Source organism: Eucyclogobius newberryi, unplaced genomic scaffold, assembly GCF_026437365.1.
Source record: "Eucyclogobius newberryi isolate DKJ021-1_F unplaced genomic scaffold, fEucNew1.0.hap1 SCAF_1, whole genome shotgun sequence".
NCBI classification, from domain to species: Eukaryota; Metazoa; Chordata; class Actinopteri; order Gobiiformes; family Gobiidae; genus Eucyclogobius; species Eucyclogobius newberryi.
Window position 1 is genome coordinate 15,473,007 of NW_027315723.1, and position 21,229 is coordinate 15,494,235.

Genomic DNA, 21,229 nt, shown 5'->3' on the forward strand with positions numbered 1-21,229 from the left:
CTATCAAACACCTTGATTGCTGCTTGTACAACGATATTACAGGTTTGAGCGTGGATGCAGATGCTTGTGACCATGAGGTCACAAACAAAAAACATATTGTTGGACAACTTAACAATATTTTTCAACGTCACCCTTGACAAAATGTCTCATTTTGACAACTAAATAATGACATATTAAATGATCTGCATTGTTTCAATGGAAGGAAGGAAATCTTAGGTAAGAAATCTATAACTGTTAAATATAAATCAATTTATCATGGTGTATTTACCAGAGGGACTCTCAAAATGTAGTCCTGGTTCATATTTCATTTGACTGAATCTAGAATCCTGTTTTAGCCCCTTCATAGGCTGGGCTGGTTCAGCCCTAGTTTAAGTATAGTTCTGATTTAGATCAAATTTTGCCTTAATTTACACACTTTGTTTAATTCCAGTTAAACCCTGATTTAGTCCCGATTTAGTCCTGGCTCAGTCCTGGTTTAGTCCTGATTTAGTCCTGGCTCAGTCCTGGTTTAGTCCTGGCTCAGTCCTGGTTTAGTCCTGCTCAGTCCTGGTTTAGTCCTTGTTTAGTCCTGGCTCAGTCCTGGTTTAGTCCTGCTCAGTCCTGGTTTAGTCCTGGTTTAGTCCTGGCTCAGTCCTGGTTTAGTCCTGGTTTAGTCCTGGCTCAGTCCTGGTTTAGTCCTGCTCAGTCCTGGTTTAGTCCTGGTTTAGTCCTGGCTAAGTCCTGGCTCAGTCCTGCTCAGTCCTGGTTTAGTCCTGGTTTAGTCCTGGCTCAGTCCTGGTTTAGTCCTGGTTTAGTCCTGGCTCAGTCCTGGTTTAGTCCTGGTTTAGTCCTGGTTTAGTCCTGGTTTAGTACTGTCCCAGTGGTCAAGTCCTGGTTCAGTCCTGGTTTAGTCCTGGCTCAGTCCTGGTTTAGTCCTGGTTTAGTCCTGGTTTAGTCCTGGTTTAGTCCTGGCTCAGTCCTGGTTTAGTCCTGGCTCAGTCCTGGTTTAGTCCTGGTTTAGTCCTGGTTTAGTCCTGGCTCAGTCCTGGTTTAGTCCTGGTTTAGTCCTGGTTTAGTCCTGGTTTAGTCCTGGCTCAGTCTGTAGTCTCCACTCTCTCCTTCACATAGTTACATTTCCTGTGCATCTGATCCAGAGTTCAGCAAATATCAATATCAGTTTTTTTTTTTTTTTTTTTAAATAAGATGCATTCTTCATAGTCTGGGCAAATCTGAGCACAGTCAAACTTTTAGCGCTACAGTAGGAGAATGGGGGAGGGTCTGGAACTAAACCAGGACTGAACCAGGACTAGACTAGACCAGAACAATTAAATCAGGACTAAATAAGAGTAAACTACAACTAAATTAGTATTAAACTCGGAGCAGAATCAAGAAAGTCTAAGCAACACTGAAACAGCTCTAAACCATGACTGAACCAGGACTTGACCACTGGGACAGTAAACGAGAGTAACCTATGATTAAACCAGTATAAGATAAGATAAGATAAGATAATCCTTTATTGTCCCACATGGGGAAATTCCATTGATGCAACGCAGTAGATACAGAGGTAGATACAGAAGAAAAGAACAAATAACTTATAGGAAGTTTGAAAAACACTCTCAGTAGAAGATCTCTTATAAAAATCTTAGGATGTCCGCCGGGATAACGTGACGATCTCCGGGTAAGACGACTGTTCTCCGCAATTAAACTAGGACCGGGACAAATAAAGTCTAAGATGGACTGAGTAGATCTAAATTCGGACTAAATTAAGAACTCAACTAGGACCAAGCCAGGAATAAATCTGGACCTTAGACTAAGCAGGGCTTGTATAAACTAGGAATAACAAAACCAGGTCTACAGTAAGATTAACATGGCCCAGATCCATCCCAGGTCAGAGCTCCTCCTACTGCAAATACACATTCACAAACCGATCATCCAATTAGAAAGGAGAATGAGCTCCTAACTTTGGGTGGCCAGATCCTAAGATTGAAACTAGTTTGTCATAAACCCTCAAGGACAGCACACATATTTTTTATTATCATATTTTCCATGATTTTCCATTTAGCCAGTTTCAACTCCTTAAAGGTCCCATAATATGCAAAATCGACTTTTCAGAGCTTTTAACCTTCTTACATTGCTAATGGTGCTTCATATATGTACCCAGAGTGTTTTTTTGATTGATTCTCGCAGTGTTTAGCTATATTACAGACTATCTCCTTTCCTCGAATCTCCAAACTGACGGGAGGTGGGGCAAGACCGCGTCATAAGGGCAAGCACGCGTCACCATCCCCCCTCTCCACCCCCCTCCCCTCCCCTCCCGCCTGCCGCCTCCCGCCCCCTTCCCCCCGGCTCCGCGCTGCTCGTGTCTCCCATTCAAGCCCCGGAGTTTTTCTGCTTCGATTTACGAGGAAACACTGCTCAAAGAGGCCCAAAACTTCATTAATGATATCGCACTCTTTACTATTATCACAATGGTGAAGGTTTATGTGGCAGTTGATGCTGCAACCGGGAAAATAAACGGAGAGAAGTTCTATCCGATACCGAGAAACCAGGAAATAAGAGCGCAATGGACATAAGACTTTTATTTATATATATATATATATAAGATAAGATATATATATATAAGATAAGATATTCAGATATAGATATAGATATATCTGTTCTGCGCACGCTGTAGAATCAACACGTTTTTATTCATTTATTGACTTTCTCACTCACTCCGCGCTGCTCCGCGGAGCTTACAGCACACAGCTGTGGGGCCTACGTCACGGGTGGGCGGGGGAGCCAGATCGCTCTTCGCAAGGGTGGGGGCGAATATCAAACCAAGCCGTCTGCATTTCCGGGTTGGTGAGGGGGTCCAAGGTCTGGGTGATATTTCTTAACTATTATGTTAAGGGTGTTGCACAACCCTTATTATTATCAATTATACACTTAGGATAGACTACGAAACGTGAAAAAAAGCATGTTATGGCACCTTTAACACTTCAACCGATTTCAACATGTTATACCTCATTACGATCGCTTTCGCAGTAGTACGTGTCCTATTACTTTTGACATTTGAACAACTTGTACTTTTTGCAGAATTGTCGAATTTTCAAAAGTATTTGTTTTCCCCATTTAAATGAATTTGGGCATTGAGTGTCTGCGGAATTCTTTAGACTTTTGGGGAGAGAGGTAGACTTTATTCTTTAGGCTTTATTCTTTAGAATTTTGGGACGGAGCCAGTCGAGCGAGAGAGAGAGAGAGGGAGAGAGAGGGAGAGAGAGGGAGAGGGAGAGACGCAGACACTCAAGCAATGGCTTCAGCCATTGCAGATTTTCTTGTTCATTATATTCATTTCTCACAGGAGGATGGGAGGGTATCTGGTACACTCACCGTGAAAGAGCTCTTGTCTCTTGGCGTCGTCCCAGGCCACGGTCCGGCTGGCGTCAATAGAACTCATCAGGACGAGCAGGACCCACAACATGACCGCCCTGAAAGAGAACACACTTTGAGTCTTGTCCTCGGCCTCAGACTAGTTTTTATCCCCGATCTGTGTGAAGGCGGTTTGTTTTGGCACAGCTCTGATCATGAGACGATCACATGGCCCTTCTTTTATCTCCTTCTTCCCCTCCCTCTCCTCTTTTCCTCTCTCTTTCTCCCCCTCTCCTTTCCTGAGGTCTCATTTCTAAAACTTTCTGTCTTTCTTTCTTTCTTTCTAAGAACAGAGGTTATGCTTGAGATAGTTCCAATCTGGAAAACCTTCATTATATATTTCCATCATGTGAGCACTGGTTACATCTGGGGCTTTTTAAAGGCAAAACACGAATCACACTCTCACTATGAAGTCATATTTCTTTGTTACAGATGTAAAATAGGAGCTTCTTAGTGGTTAAGTCTCTTCTATCTGCTTCTCTCGTACAGAGTGACACACGTGCACACATCTGTCAGTCGCCTCCTCACCTCCACTGCCAAACCTTTCACAGTTCTTTTTTTTAAATTAAATACAAATGTTCCTCCTGCCTGCTGTGTGCATGCAAATGTGCAATTATTTTAAATAATGTATGTATAGGTCACTGCTTGATTTTCAATCATCCAAATGATTACTGCCTTCAGACTTCCGTCACAGCTGAAAAAGTATATAAATAGATTAAAGATATCATAATTTGCATAGTTTTAAAGTTAAATCTAAGGGAATTGCACAGAAATATTTAGCTGAAAATATTTTACATGTTTTTGGAATGTGGACGTAAATGTTTGAACTGTTGCGTAAAGTCAATTCAGATTGTTTACATGCCCAAAGAACATTTAAAAATCAATGAATGTAAATTAAATTGCAGTTTGGAGATTGAATTGAAAGGCTTCAATAATATAATGAACATAATATATGATTTAAGGCCAGTTTGACCCAAATTAAATCCAGATTTAAATTTGTCTTGGATCTGGTTTTGTTCTTGAATTGTCCTGATCGAGGTGTATTTCAGACTCGTTAAGTTGATTAATTGGTGTTTTTATGCCACACCACATTAGTTCAAATTTCGGATAAACTTTAATGCCCATTTAGGGATGGGTTGGAAATAGACATTTAACAACATTGTTTTGTTTAAAATGTCGTGAACAGATAGAAAAAATCATGTCCAAACGTCTCAGTATCCCCTGCACAAATCCAGCCTCCTGTTCTGCACATGCTCAGTAGAGACGACCTGGCGATAATCTGATTAATGTAATAGGATTAACAAGAAACCAAAGCAGCAAGATCACCTAACACGCCAAAAAAATGTGGATTAATATGGAAAACTAAAAGACATACTGGCGTCATGTCTCTAATTGTCCAGACACACGCACACACGCACACACACACACACACACGCACACATACACGCACACACACACACACACACACACGCACACATACACGCACACACACACACACGCACACACACACACACGCACACACACACACACACACATGCACACACACATGCACACACACACACACACACACACACACGCACACATACACGCACACACACACACACACACACACACGCACACATACATGCACACACACACACACGCACACACACACACACGCACACATACACGCACACACACACGCACACATACACGCACACACACACACACACACATGCACACACACATGCACACACACACACACACACACATACACGCACACATACATACACACATACATACACACACACACACACACATACACACACACACATACACTCACAAACACACACACACACACATACACTCACAAACACACAAACACACACACATACACACAAACACACACATACAAACACACACACACACATACACTCACAAACACACACACACACACACACACAAGAGGTGAGGGGGTTTTGATGTCTCTTCCACTGAACTTTGATAAAAGCTTTATCTCCACATGTTCCTATCACTGTCTGCCACAGCTTCAGCCTCTTAACTGCTGCTGAAGTATAAGTAGTAGTAGAAGTAGTAGTAGAAGTAGTAGTAGTAGTAGTGTGGTAGTAATAGTTGCAGTTGTAGGAGAGGTAGTACCAGTAGGCAAGTTGTAGCAATAGAATTGGAAGTAGTAGGATAGAAATAGTAGGAGAAGAAATAAAAGTAGTTGCATAGTCATATTATTTGTAATAGTTGTGTTAGTAGTAGCAGTAAGTATCGGTAACAAGATTGGGATTTGGTCATCTCTAATTTGTCAACAATAAGAGGTCTGTAGCCACTCCTGTCAGTAAGCGCCTATGGTTTGGAACAGAGTTCGAACTTTTGAGTTCGAGATTTGATTTTGTAGGAAATGAATGCAGAAAGCCATTTTTAAATTAAATCCCACTAAATTATAACTAATAAATGATCATGATTGATCAATACGAAGGGGGAATTTGTGATTAATGGATTCATATAGGCCTTACATAAGCCTGAGAGAAAGTCATTGTCTCCATGTAGCTTATAGAGGCTTAGTCTGAACCCTACAGAAAATGAACAGATAACCACTACACTGATAATCCTGCTTTGATCTCAAAAGGATTAAAAACATTTGTGCTCAGAGTGAAATGCTCTTTAAAAGGTTAAACTTACATATAAACATTGAGTAAACATTCAGATCTCACACATCTGACCCTCTTTTCTCATATAGACACATCCCCTCCAAGTTCAAAAGCAAGTGTCTTGCTCAAGGACACTGGAAGTGCGAACTCTGGAATTATTTAGTCCTCCAGTCCATAATCCTGCTTTATTCCTGATTCAGTTCTGTTTTATCCTGATTCATTACTTGTCTTGTTTGAACCCTTGTCTTGAGTCCTCATCAGTATACATTCACACTGGTCACAAGCTGGCAACCATTTTATCCATGTCATGTTTCTTGCCTGGAGAGGCCAACTGAGTCTGACTATAAAGGAGCCATTACAGGCTTCAAACCAGGTCTAAACCAGGTCTTAATGACTCGAGTCATAAAACAATGACTAAAGTTGATATATGTTTCATGAATCCTGTCAGAATAAAATTTGTGTTCATTATAACTAGCATGCTAGTGTTTGTCCTCCCAATTTTACTTACCTCTGCTACCTGTACATGGAGGTCTTACAAATAAGTTTTAAAACATGAGATGCTAAAGCAGAGATACTTAAGAGCTTGTTTAAAGTCCATTAGCAAGACAAATAACATGTGTCCTTTCAAAACTGCACAGAAGATATCCAGGTTTTCTATCCTGTTTAAATTAACTAAACTACATTAAAATAAATACTTTGTGTTCTCTGGCTTAAAATAAAAGCTAAATGACTGCTTGTAAACGGTTTACAATATAATTAAGCTCCAATTGGTTCTGATAACATTTTGCTAACGTACAAACATTTATCTAGTTTTTATGATATTTGCGTGAGGTCTTTGGATCATAAAACAGTGTCAAGATATTCTTTAGTATCATCCACACCAAGAAGAGTCATAAATAAATAAAGAATTGTGAGTCTGTGATTGGACAAGGGTTTATGGCATCGCAGATAAGTGATTATTGCATAACAGGGATCTAAAGAAGATTGTATGAAAATAGTGGTACTTTACAAAACCAGGACTAAACTAATAAACTACGACTTAAAATGACCTAACCAAGAGGAAACAAGGAGTAAATCAGGAACTAAAACTTGAAATAAATCAAGACCAACCCAAGATTCAGAGGGGATTATAAGAGAATAAATAAACCCAGGCATTACAACAGCGTGAAAACATAAATATGTAAGATTGAAGTGGGTAAAACCAGGACTAAACCAGTTAGGACAAAACCAGGACCCGTTTAGACCCATCAGACTCACTGGTCTGTATCAAATCCTCATTGACAGTTGAGGCCTGAGCTCAGTGGGAGCACAGAGATGTTCCCCGCGGCATGAGGCCATAGACACACTTAACGATAGAATTGTATTAATAAATATTGATTGACAGATGGCCAGGCGTCCAATCAGAAGATCGGAGGATGAGAGTGATGCAATGCCAAATGGGCCTTTTGGGAAAGCCCTGGTTGTATTTCACTGCATCAGAAACAATATGATGAATATAGGATAAGATTTGTGCTGTCTCACTTGGTGGCCAAGTGGATTGCACATATGCGCTCCATGTGAGCAGCATTCTGAGTTCTAATCTGGTTTGACAGTTTGCAGCGATGTTCTTCCCCAGTCTCATACCAATTTCTAAGAAAGCCTGCCGGCCAAATCAATAATTTTATAAAAAGAAAAAATGTATACAATGGAGAGGGAGCATGAGGTCACAGCATATTGGCGCCAATGATCGGTGCTGTACTTGGTCTCCTTGAAGCGGCTCAAGCTGAGGGGTAGGAGCTGCTCCAGTAGCAGTATCCGGGGTGGTCTCACTTACCATATGCGTGTTGACGCAACTATTGCATTAGATAGGATAGACTGCGTACAGTGCTTGTTTAGGGCCAAGTTATGGCTGCACTTGTCCAGCTACAACTACACATCTGAGCCATGGAGCTAGTGTGCACTGTCGCCACTTTGCCTTGCTTTACTTTGCTTTGCTTTGCCTTGCTTTGCCTTGCTTTGCTTTACTTTGCTTTGCCTTGCTTTGCCTTGCTTTGCTTTACTTTGCTTTGCCTTGCTTTGCTTTGCCTTGCTTTGCCTTGCTTTGCTTTGCTTTGCTTTGCCTTGCTTTGCCTTGCCTTGCTTTGCCTTGCTTTGCCTTGCCTTGCTTTGCTTTGCCTTGCTTTACTTTGCTTTGCTTTGCCTTGCTTTGCTTTGCTTTGCTTTGCTTTGCCTTGCCTTGCTTTGCTTTGCCTTGCTTTACTTTGCTTTGCTTTGCTTTACTTTGCTTTGCTTTGCTTTGCCTTGCTTTGCTTTGCCTTGCCTTGCTTTGCTTTGCCTTGCCTTGCTTTGCCTTGCTTTGCTTTGCCTTGCTTTGCCTTGCCTTGCCTTGCTTTGCCTTGCTTTGCCTTGCTTTGCCTTGCTTTGCCTTGCCTTGCTTTATTTTGCTTACTTTGCCTTGCCTTGCTTTGCCTTGCCTTGCCTTGCCTTGCCTTGCTTTACTTTGCTTTACTTTGCCTTGCCTTGCTTTGCTTTGCTTTGCTTTGCCTTGCCTTGCTTTACTTTGCTTTACTTTGCCTTGCCTTGCTTTGCTTTGCTTTGCTTTGCTTTGCCTTGCTTTACTTTGCTTTACTTTGCCTTGCCTTGCTTTGCTTTGCTTTGCTTTGCTTTGCCTTGCTTTACTTTGCTTTACTTTACTTTGCCTTGCCTTGCCTTGCTTTGCTTTGCTTTGCTTTCCCTTGCTTTGCTTTGCCTTGCTTTACTTTGCTTTGCCTTGCCTTGCTTTACTTTGCTTTACTTTGCCTTGCCTTGCTTTGCTTTGCTTTGCTTTGCTTTGCCTTGCTTTGCTTTGCTTTGCTTTGCCTTGCTTTGCCTTGCTTTGCCTTGCCTTGCTTTGCTTTGCTTTGCTTTGCTTTGCTTTGCTTTGCTTTGCTTTGCTTTGCTTTGCTTTGCCTTGCTTTGCCTTGCTTTGCTTTGCTTTGCCTTGCTTTGCCTTGCCTTGCTTTGCTTTGCCTTGCTTTGCTTTGCCTTGCTTTGCTTTGCCTTGCTTTGCTTTGCCTTGCTTTGCCTTGCTTTGCCTTGCTTTGCCTTGCTTTGCCGGACCTTTCTTTAACACTGTTCCAGTCCAATCATTTGATTTCTGGATTTTGTGACTGACATGAACTGTGCTTATTCCAACTTTAATGTCCACTTAACTTATGGAATCAAGTCTCTGCCCATCAGCAACTAACCTACTTGCCTTACATTTAGCTGGTCCTGAGCCAACGCCCAGGTGGAGTTGTTGAGGTGGATGGTTGGATGGTTTTACCATTATGGACAAGAAAGGCTAAGCTAAACGACCCTCGGAATACCACACATATTTAACATATTTACACATAGTTAATGCTGTTGGAGACACATATAACTGATGTTTATTTTATCTTTATTTATTTTCCCCCTCCATTCCTTATTAAGAAATGAGAGGTTCTGTCTATAGGATTTTTGTTTATAAGAGTTTTTGTTCATAAGAGTTCTTCTATTAAGAGTGTTTTTTAAACTTCCTATAAGTTATCTGTCCTTTTATTCTGTATCTACCTGCGTTGCAACAACGAAATTTCCCCATGTGTGGACAATAAAGAAATATCTCATCTTATCTTATCTTACATTGATTCATTATTGTAGGAGCCATATTAAGGCCTTGTACATGTTTGCACCACCAGCCACTGTGTGGCGCTGTAGCTTGTTGGGTCTTGTCTGGGTGTGGGCAGGTGTTCCTATTTAAGGCCTTATTCTCCTGGCCTCTGGGCGACGTTGGAGGCAGTTTTTGACCGTGTTTAATATGGCAATGAAAATGGCAACAGGTGCTAATAAAAGGATTCTTCACCGAACACAGGATTATTCGGCTCTTTATCCACGTGTCTAAACATCTCACAATCTGTTAGCCTAGTAGCTGGTGGCACAGGGCCGCTGGCCACTACAATTATTGATTGATCAATATTCGTCTTAATTCAAATAAATAAATGCTACATGTCAGTAGGTCTTATAAGTGCAAGTGGGGACAGATTCGTTTTTACATTGCAGGATTTTTGCAACCAATCAGAGTCTAATTTCCTCGTGGCGTGGACAGCCGAGTGGTTCCCCCACATGTCAATCATTCCTTGCAGCCTCGTTCTGGCTCGTTCCCAGGATATCATTATGTTCCTCTGGCTGCGCATGCGTGGTCGATATGGCGGTGTGTGTTAAGCGAAGCTAGCAGCGAGTTCCTTTCATGTAGCTCCGCGCTTCGAACTGCGAAGTACAAAAATGACTGAGGGACGACAGAGAAAGACTGTTCGAGCTGGACGAAAATCTGCGGAGATAAGAGATGCGATGGGGTTGCACTAATAAACAAACACACTTGTAGCAGCTGAGCTGTTGTGTGCTCGTGCACGAGATTTGATGGTAGGTGGCCTCTTGGAAAGAACAGGAGGGGGAATGAGTGTGCGCACGCTCATTTAAAAACAAAAACAAAAAAGGGACAGTCGCTTGAGTTCTCAAATCGGATAAAAATCCTCTATTCAACATTTAATTTACATTCTCTATTGCTGGCTCCCATTAGAGGTCGCAGGTGACTGGAGCCTATCCCAGTGACTTTGGGCCTTGGGCAGGGTACACCCTGGACAGGGGCCAGCTCATCTCAAGGTTAAAGGCGCAATGGACGATTTTTTGGCGATTTGAGAAAGCAGGAGGAAGTGAGCATGCGCACTCCCCCATGCGGACTGATACAACACACATGTGCGTTTGTTTATTAGCGCGACAGATCGCGTCGCATCTCTCGTCTCCCGTAGATTTCTGTCTCTTATGAATCAGCTCGAACAGTCTTTCTCCGTCCTAATTTTTGTCCCGTACACTGAGGGAACTATATTATGATAGATCAATGTGCTTAGACACACGGAAACGTGCTGCTCTCGGGGGACGCAGCTGCAGGTGAGCAGTAGGTGTGTTTTATGATTGATACGTGGCAGGACTAATCGGCAGTCCACGCCACGAGGAAATAAGACTAAAATTTGGGCCCAAAAAATCGTCCATTCAACCTTTAACACAGAGATATAGACAAACCATTCACTCTCACATTAATTCACTAGGGGCAATTTACATTTGCCATTCTCCCCAATTTTTTTGTGTACGTGGAGAGAACATGCAGTAACACAGGAAGGACATTTGATGTTGATCTGACCTGGGAATCGAACCCATCATGGGATGCTAGAGTACCTGCTCTGCCACCATGCACCCATAACATACAATTCGAAGCAAAATATATATAAATATCTTTTGAATAGGCCACCATCCTCAAGATATCACTTAAAAACAGAAGCTTCATCGCAGCCTGGTCCATTTCAGAGGAATGTAGCAGCAGACTTCCTTCAGATAAACCTTATCAGATCCATATTCTGTGGAGCGTTAAGGTCCAGACAACAGAACAACTCTAGACTACTACTACTAGTGCTGCTACTAGTACTGCAACTGGGCAAAAGTCCAGAAAATAGTGCTTATATAGTGGAAAATGTGACATTTGACTGAACCCCATGACTAAATCTACATCTACACTAACTAAACCATGTCTAAGATGAGGACTATACCAGATCTAAGCCTGGATTAAAGCCTGACTAGACAAAGGAGCAATTGTGAATTATCCCTGGAACTCCAGGGTTTCACAAAATTCATAGAAGAGAAAATACTCTGACGTCAACAAACTCAGTGGAATAAATACGATCGTTGTAAAGGTTTCAAGAACTAAACCAGGACTATAACTAGACTACTGTATACCGGACCAAAACAGATCTACACCAGGACTAAACTATAGCAGGACTACTGTGTAAGACAAAACCAGGATATTTTCACTTTTGCCTAATTGCCACTTACAATTATTTTAAACATCATCCTGTTCACAATATGACTTATATATTATATGATAAAGGGCAGTGCAATTAATCCCATTTCAATTATAATTATGATTATAGCAGGTGCAGGTGAGCTCAGGCTAGCGTGTAAACGTAGTGAACATACTGTATATGAATGAATGGCTCATGCTTGGAACATGTGACCACTCCTTAAGAAACTCTCCTTTGACCGGTTCACAGAGTCCCCGACTACATATCTACCGCTAACAAAACAAACTGCCCAAGACTGGAAGAAGTACAACTATTAGTAAAAGGAGAAATAGTAGAATCAAGAGAAGTAAGTAGCAGGAGCAGCAGCAGTAAGTTGAAGTAGAATAAATAAAAGTAATAGTAATATATTCACACTGCAGGAGTAGTATTAGTTGCGGTATTAGTGGTGTAGTTCTAATGAGTAGGAGTAATCGGAAGTGAACTTGTGATAAAAGGGAGTAAATCGAATAGTAGTGAAATAATAGGATTATTGTTAGCATACAGAATATGTATATACAGAGATTTTTATTTTCTCTTCAATAAATTGAGACATTTCTCTCTAAACATTTTAAAGTAAATCAAACCAAAATCACTATTTAAATGGTTGATCAAAAATAAATAAATAAATAATTACAATTTAATGAATGAGGAGAGCTGAACAAAAACATATCATTTGTATTGCCATTGCAACATACACTTTGAAACCACTTCAGTTCTCTGGTGCCATTTTAAGCCTCTCCAGGAACATAATGAGTATCAGAACATGTTTGTAAAGGCCTAAACTACAGGCTTAGCAGCTTTTACACCGAATAATACCCACAAAAGACACAGGGACATTATATCACATATGCAACAGGCGCGTTTATGATTTACGATAAGATAGCCTTTATTTGTCCACATAATGGGGAATTTTCGATTTGCCGTCTTATATAACTGTCTGTGATTTATTTTCTGTGCTTGTTTACTAAAGAGTGAAGACAGCGATGTCACAGAGAGTGAGAAAACACAGCCTCAGGACAGCACTCAAAATTCCCACACATGACGTCAATTCGAACTCACCACAGAGTCGGATAAATGCAGCCTTCACAACAACACCATGATCAAAATATGAATTAATTTACTTTGGACGGGTTAATAATGTTAAGTAAGGTCTACTTTATTGATACCACACGCACAGAATGGCCATAATTGTTTATGACATTTTATTTTGATCATAATCATAATTTCCTGAATATAAACAAGACGTTTGGAACATTTAAAGGAGACGTATTATGCTTTTTTTATTTTTTTATTATGCTCAATAAAATCTAACAGGAGTAGCTCACCATTCTACATTTTGTTCATTTTAACATACAATGTTGAAATGTTGATCTAAAACGGCTTGGAAATAGAAGTTGGTCCATTGGCCAGACCTAGTTCACCCACTAAGCCCTTTTTTAGTATTTTCTTTGTCCCAAAGTAGTATTAATTTAATGCTGCTTTAGTTCTTGGTTTGGTTTAGCCCTTATTTAGTCCCATTTTTAACACACACTGAATCCTATGTTTAGTCCTGGTTTTGTCCATGATTTGTGGGTTAATACCTGGTTTGGTCCTGGTTTAGTTCATAGTTCAGTTCATTATGATCGTTGGTTTAGTCATCGTTAAGTCCTGGTTTTGGTCCCTATTAATGCTTAAGACATTTATTACAGTTGAGGCGTGGTCTCATTTCCTTATCTCACTGTTCCATGGACAATTGCTGGCCAAAAACTCTGTAAATAAAAGTAAAGATAATTTCAAAGTACCAGACAGACAGGAGCCGAGATTATCCACTCTCTAAAGAAATTAAATGGTGCACATGCTTCCTTATGGACCAATACAAACGTCCAATTCATTCAGGCCCCGGGAATACTTGAGTCTAATTGGCTGAGACATTTACATTACATATGATAATAATGTACATTATATATCATGTAAACAGGAAGTACGGGGAGTGTGTTGGTTGACATGTGATTTAGCAATTTAGTCCCACTTTTAGTCTTGGTTGGGTTCAGATCTAGATCATGGTTTTAGTCCTGGTTTGGTCATAAGACTTGGTTTCATTGGTTCTTAACCATGGTTTGGTCTTTGTTTTGTCCTGGTTCAAGTTCGTGTTTAGGTCTGGGTCCAAGGCCTGGTCCAAGTAGTCCAAAATAATTTCATTGTTCTATGTTCTACCATGTTTAATAATTCTGTTTAGAACTTGTTTAGTCCTGTTTTCGTCTTTTTATTAGCCCTAGTTCAAGTTTGGTCACAATTTAGTATTTAGTCCTGGTTTTGTCTTTATTTTAGTCCTGAATGAGTTCTGATTTGGCTATGGTTCTGCCTGTTATGGATGCATATTATTTAGGTTTTATCATATTAAATCATTTAGTCCTACTTTTATTCATTTCGATTGCTCCAAAATCATTAACTTATCAAAACACCAAAAATTGCACGACAATGTAAAAAATATTCATAATTTTCCCCCAAAATTGTTAACAATGTGGTTCCAATTTACGCACAGTAACGATCTAATAGACAACGTGGTGTTCGAAAGGCATTTGGAGACAGGAGGCAACACAAGTCCATTAAGATATTCTTTGTACGTTACGTGGGTGTAAAATTAGGCCTACTAAAATGTACGTAATAATATTTATAATACTAATATTATTACTATTTGACTATCACAGCGCGCAAATATTTGTCAGCTATTGGATGAACAGTGCGTCTCTCTCTAGTGTTGTGAAATGTACTTAACACTATCGTAAGTCCTGAACACGCGCTAAAGCCGCGGGAGCAGATGCCGGTGCTGAATCCGTCTTACCTCGATAGTTTGTGTCCCGCTTGCGAATCCGTCTGTCGCTGCAATAAGCCCCGGCAAAATAATTCCTAGAAGAACCAGCTCCAGAACCGGAACCTGCACCGGGGTTTGGATGCTTGTTGTCCCACAAAAGATGTGTAAAGACAGGGTAACTGCCAGGACAGGAGAGTCCCGGTGACAGACTGTGGAGCTCTCGTGGTGCCTGTGAGCGGGGATTGAGAGCACCTTTTCCATCACCTGACCGCGTGCCGCGCGCGCTGCCGCGGGCTTCCGCGCGCGCTGTACAGTGCTGCCGCGCGCGCTGCCGCGGGCTTCCGCGCGCGCTGTACAGTGCTGCCGCGCGCGCTGCCGCGGGCTTCCGCGCGCGCTGTACAGTGCTGCCGCGCGCGCTGCCGCGGGCTTCCGCGCGCGCCGGCAGCGCTGCCGCGCGGGCTTCCGCGCGCGCTGTACAGTGCTGCCGCGCGCGCTGCCGCGGGCTTCCGCGCGCGCTGTACAGCGCTGCCGCGCGCGCTGTGATGCCGCCGAGGAGCGACTCACAGGGGCGCTTCACATGGAGTGCCCACCCAGAGTTAAGGCCCCAAATGTTTGCGAGTTCAGCCATTGAGGATTTTAGGTCTATTGAGGTTGATTAGCCTAAGTCCTCATTTCAGATGTAGGACAGTGAGCTGCTTTAATTCTACTAGAAATGCACTGTAAGGAAATAACCGTACTGGAAATGTATAAATGTTGTATGTATGTATGTAAATGTATAAATGCCTTATCAGTTTCAGTGGCGGCTGGTGGTACAAATTATAGGGGGGGCTATTTGACATGACTGTGTTTTTGTTTTTTATAAATGTCCAAAATTGAAATTTTTAACGTTGACTGTATGGATACATATTTTAAATACACATTTACAACTGAATTAATTAAGTAAACACACTTTATTTCCACTTTTGTTAATGATAAGTTAGAAGTTAAGCGATACTAAAAAAAACTGTGTGTTTGTTGTCATGGTAACGTAGCACCGAGTTTGACAGATCGCATGTTTCGGCTCGGATTGATACGAAATCAGCCACTTTCAACATGAATAAAGCCAGCACAGTTGAGCAGCTCATTCTGAGTCGTTTTGGACGTACCTTTTGTCACAGACGTCTGTAGATGCAGTTTTAAGACGTAAACATGGAAAACACGGCGTGTGTGGGACTTCCGCGTAGACGCGTGTCTGTGTCTCTAGCGTAAAAAGCGTAGCTCCATGGCGTAAACACTACGTTCAAAAGGGCGCTTTCTGGAGCGCCCCATAGTCGCTATTTTCCTATGGAGAAAACCATAGTGACGTAGTCACTTTTGACTGTGATTTGATTGGCTAAAAATCCCCATTGCTTTTCTATGGGGCTCACGGGTACGTAGAAAAGTGACGCAGGCTGCACAGCAGACCACGCGGCGCGCAAACAAAGTATACATCTATCTATTTATAGATATATATATGGATATATATTATTATTTTACACATTTACGCTAATAAGAATATAAGATATTTTTGAATAAATTATATTGTTTTTAGACACACACAAAAATTTCGTAGTTGGCAGATTGACGGGGGGGCGCCCCAGCGCCCTTAATGGACCAGTTTAGTCTTTACAATTGCGACTTTGTGTTGGAGTAAGGCTTTTTGAACATTGTTCAACTATTTATAGACAGAGAATACGTTTAAATATTAACCAGTTTTTATTTCATGTGGGTAATTACAGTAATTGCAGATATATCAAACTAAAGTTAAATAGTAGAAAAAGCTTCAGTTGTAGTCATCTGGACTCAGTTTGAAAAAATAGACGTTTCGACTCTCATCCAAGAGTCATTGTCAATAACAGAATTTAGGTCGAGAACTCCGATATTAATACTGTTCTGTGGTAAGACCCGCCCATTGGGAGGAGCCTTCCTGAAGTAGAAAGAGTTGTTTGTTTCAACAGAAACTCCCCCTTGTATCTACCGAGCTAGCCTATTCAGAATCTTAATGGGCTATTAGAATCCTCTTTGTCTTTGTGAGACCCTGGCTCAACCACCCTGAGTACCTGATTAGCATCTGAATGTCCTTTACCTTTCCAGGGGTTCAGAATCCCATTATAAATAACAGGAAGATGAAACCTAAGCCCTCCATTTCTGTTTAAAGAAGGTCTTTCTTTTTTAACAAAAATAGCTTCCTTGACTCCTCTTTCAAACCATCTTTTCTCCCTGCTTAAAACCTTCACCTCACCGTCTTCAAACGAGTGATTAGAGGCTTCAAGATGGAGATGCACGGCGCTCTGTGGTCCTGAACTTGTATTTCTTCTGTGCTGATAGAGCCTCTTGTGTAGAGGCTGTTTCGTCTCACCTATGTAACGTTCTTTACAACTTTCTTCACTGCATTGGATCGAATAAACTACATTGCTCTGTTTTTGAGTCGGCAACTTGTCCTTAGGGTGAACCAGTTTTTGTCTTAAAGTGTTTCCTGGTTTAAAATAAACAGGGACTTCGTGTTGTCTAAAAATTCTCTGCAGTTTTTCCGACAGGCCAGACACATAAGGGATAGAAACACCCTTCCTTCTCTGTTCAGTTTCCCTTTTGTCCTGCTTCTTGGTTCTCTTCACTCTGTTGAGAGCCCAAGCGGGGTAACCACAGGCTGAGAGGGCATTTCGGACAGGAAAAACATGTCCGAAATGCCCTCTCAGCCTGTGCATCTCCATCTTGAAGCCTCTAATCACTCGTTTGAAGACGGTGAGGTGAAGGTTTTAAGCAGGGAGAAAAGATGGTTTGAAAGAGGAGTCAAGGAAGCTATTTTTGTTAAAAAAGAAAGACCTTCTTTAAACAGAAATGGAGGGCTTAGGTTTCATCTTCCTGTTATTTATAATGGGATTCTGAACCCCTGGAAAGGTAAAGGACATTCAGATGCTAATCAGGTACTCAGGGTGGTTGAGCCAGGGTCTCACTAAGACAAAGAGGACTCTAATAGCCCATTAAGATTCTGAATAGGCTAGCTCGGTAGATACAAGGGGGAGTTTCTGTTGAAACAAACAACTCTTTCTACTTCAGGAAGGCTCCTCCCAATGGGCGGGTCTTACCACAGAACAGTATTAATATCGGAGTTCTCGACCTAAATTCTGTTATTGACAATGACTCTTGGATGAGAGTCGAAACGTCTATTTTTTCAAACTGAGTCCAGATGACTACAACTGAAGCTTTTTCTACTATGGAACACGCCTGGACGAATGAGGGATTACACCGACATAAAGTTAAATAGGACAAAACATCGGCATTTAGTTCAATTTAAATAGGCAGATTAGACATATAACAGATAATGAATTGTCTTGTCACCATTGCACCTCAATATATTTCCAAAGCAAATATTTTTTCCCAATGTATGGCAACCCAGGGTGAGAATCTAACCCTAACCTTTGGTTAAAGGCGTAATGGACGATTTTTTGGTGCCAAATCTGAGTCTCTTTCCTCGTGGCGTGGACAGCCGAGTAGTTCATTCACATGTCAATGCAGCCGCGTGCGGCTCGTCCCCAGGAGAGCAGCACGTTTCCCTGTGTCTAAGCGCATGGATCTATTATAGTTCCCTCAGTGTACGGACAAAATTAAGACAGAGAAAGACAGTTTGAGCTGACTCAGAAGAGACGGAAATCTACGGAGACGAGAGATGCGATGCGATCCGTTGCGCTAATAAACAAACGCACGTGTAGGATTTTCTCTGCATCCGCACGGGGGGAGTGCACGTGCGCACTTTCGCTTGAGTTCTCAAATCGCCGAAAAATCGTCCATTACCCCTTTAATATTTCTGGTTAGATCATTGTTTTGAGAACAATAGAAAATGTAAAACACTCTTTTATGTAGATGTGAATAAATTAACATTTAAAATATTTTTTTTATTTGAACATGGATTATTTAAAAATATACGTTTGCGACATAGTCCACATGTAGAACTGCCCCAGGGTCAAACAAGTGCTTCTTCAGCCTGCAGCGCTACGAGGACACAATATTTATAAAAACAATCCAGATTTGTTTCAGAACACGGGGAATTAGAGAATGCAAACATTACAGCTGGGATGAACTGGACTGAAAATCAATCAAATTAATATTTTGGTTTGAATAATGTTAAATTGGAGTTGGGTTAACCAGGGATAAATGTCTCAGGACATTGAGAGGGCAAAAGAAAAGAAAACATCAGGCCCACTCCGCCTTCTTCTCATGCAGGTGCCATTTTGCTAATATTAGCGTTAACACTGGATTCATTCAGAAATTGTCAGTTGAAAAGAACTTCAACCCTCCTTCATCATAAACAGGTCTGTGAACATTGGAGCTTGTACAATTCTCTTGCAGGTCACAAATGACATATTTCATATAATTCATTACTACCTTTTCTGTTGGTCAAATTGTAATATACATTATTTGTACATGTTTATTTAGTGCTCATTGTGCATCATAATGTGCCCTTTTATCTGAAGCGTTTATGCGGCTAAATCTGCTGATGCCATCCAGTGGCCAGTGGGCACACGGGCACCAGAATGGCACAAAATGCCATGTGGTCTTCTCAATCAAGAGGGTGGATCAGCCTCACTTCCTGGACACCTGGATTCTCTTATGTGTTGACCTAGGTCACTATGACCGTAACCTTAATATGCTTACAATGTCTTTAAACCGATTACATGAGTAAAACACTACTACTAATCTTAAGTGTGTTGTGAAGCAAATATCTGTTTAAAGCTGCACAATGTTTCAGGTGGAGGGTCCTGGTTGTCTCCATGGAGATGTTGTTGCTTTGTCCAGATTGTGTCACAGTATGGCATCTCCATGGAGACAAGCATGTAGCAGATCCTACACATAAGAAAAAATGTGCATAGTGGACCTTTAATATGACGTAGTCTATGTAAATATCAGATTTGTTGCTTTAATATTACTGAATATTAAATGTTACACAAGTGGCATTATATTGCACTGAAAGACTAAATGAGTTCCTGTTTATCTTGATCATGATAGTGACCCGGTAACACGGGGCAAGTAACGTAATTATGTAATGAAATGGTGATGTTATCTTGTGAAAAAAACAGACACATGAACCTAATGGACATAAGCAATAAACTGTCCATTGTGTGCATCATTAAATCTTTTGAAAACATCCCCTCCCCCTGTATGTTTACTGAGATGGAACAGGTCAAATGTTTATATAGTGGTATAATGGATCTTGTACTGTCAGAAAACAACCTTTACTTTAACTGTAGTTTACTCTCCATTTATCGTTCATTGTAAACACATTTTTCCTTCATCCTCTCAGTTATATTGTTCTCTTTCTGTCACTTTAGTGTGTGTGGTGGAGCCATTAAACCTCTGTAGTTTTAAATTATAAATATACGTCTCAAAGTTGTGGGTTATTCATAGACTCGTGTTTACTGCACTAGGCTTGTGCTGTTTCTCCATGTTGTACTAAATTCATGAGTGTACGGATCCATCATTTACCCCTATGATTCTGTTTGCCTGGAGAGAGAAGGATTGTGCACGTGTAATGATAATAATTAAAACTATAAACTTGAAAGATTATCACTGTTCAAGGCTTCAAAGACGGACACATGCTTGATAACTTCTTTGTAAATCATTTTTTTGGGGGGGTAGTTCAGTTGGTCATTCGTTTCAAATAGTTATTGATATATACACTCCCAATCCGAGGACCAGGTAAGTTACTAATCTTCCTAGACAGCAAAGATAAAAGCTAACTGTAGAAAAACTGTGTCAATATACATACTTAAATTTAATTCAAAAATGTATTCTTTATTTAATTTACTGTGCACATATTCATCCTTACAATATATTCTAAAACAGTTAACCCCCTAAAACTCCCCTCCTATTTTCCCACAATGTTCTGCCCCGGAACCTTCTTAAGGTGCTCCGGCTCAGGGTTAGGGGTTAGGGATTAGGGATTAGGGGTTAGGGGTTTACCCTATTTATTTTAATTATTGTGGTTTGGTCAAAAACAAAAGGCGCTCAACATTCAAGCACAAAACAAAATATACTACGTGTGAAGTGGAATAGACTGTAATGCAATGAAAAAAAGCTTTGTAGAGAGAAAATTGTTGCCTGAGCTGTATCAGCGGGACAGAATTATGAGTGTATGATCTAGTGCTGACCGTAAATTGACATTTCATTTTGTTAAACTGATCAGTTACATACATGTTCTCTTTTATTGCAGGCAGCCTCACAAAACTAAACTTCTCAATAAATTATTTAAAACATTTACTTGTGGTTTCCTTTTATTCTCATTCTAAGCCTATGTAATGGTCAGCTACATTACAATATTTTAATTGGAAGAATACTTGGTTTGGAGTTCTATTGGAGAATATTCTAATATAATTTGTCAAATGGCACTGTAAACAATGACATTCTGTATAATGTAGTTTATGTTCACTAATTCAAATTAAAAACTATAATGAATTAGATTTTGTTATTTTTAGATTTTTGTGGTCCGTAGGCTTTATTAGACAGGAGAGGACAGTGTGAAATGGGGAGGA

The 21,229-nt window shown here is 40.7% G+C and overlaps 1 protein-coding gene across 1 annotated transcript in view; it reads right to left on the reverse strand.

The window, feature by feature from the left end:
• Window positions 1-14,913, reverse strand: part of LOC140348433 (growth hormone receptor-like) — a 39,843-nt gene extending 24,930 nt beyond the window's left edge. Inside the window, exons 1-2 of the mRNA XM_072434399.1 lie at window positions 14,715-14,913; window positions 3,352-3,449 (exon numbers count right to left, since the gene is read on the reverse strand). Of these exons, the coding sequence (XP_072290500.1) occupies window positions 3,352-3,442 (91 nt within the window). The 5' untranslated portion in view covers window positions 3,443-3,449; window positions 14,715-14,913. The remainder of the gene's footprint in view (window positions 1-3,351; window positions 3,450-14,714) is intronic.
• Between the last annotated feature and the right edge of the window lie 6,316 nt (window positions 14,914-21,229).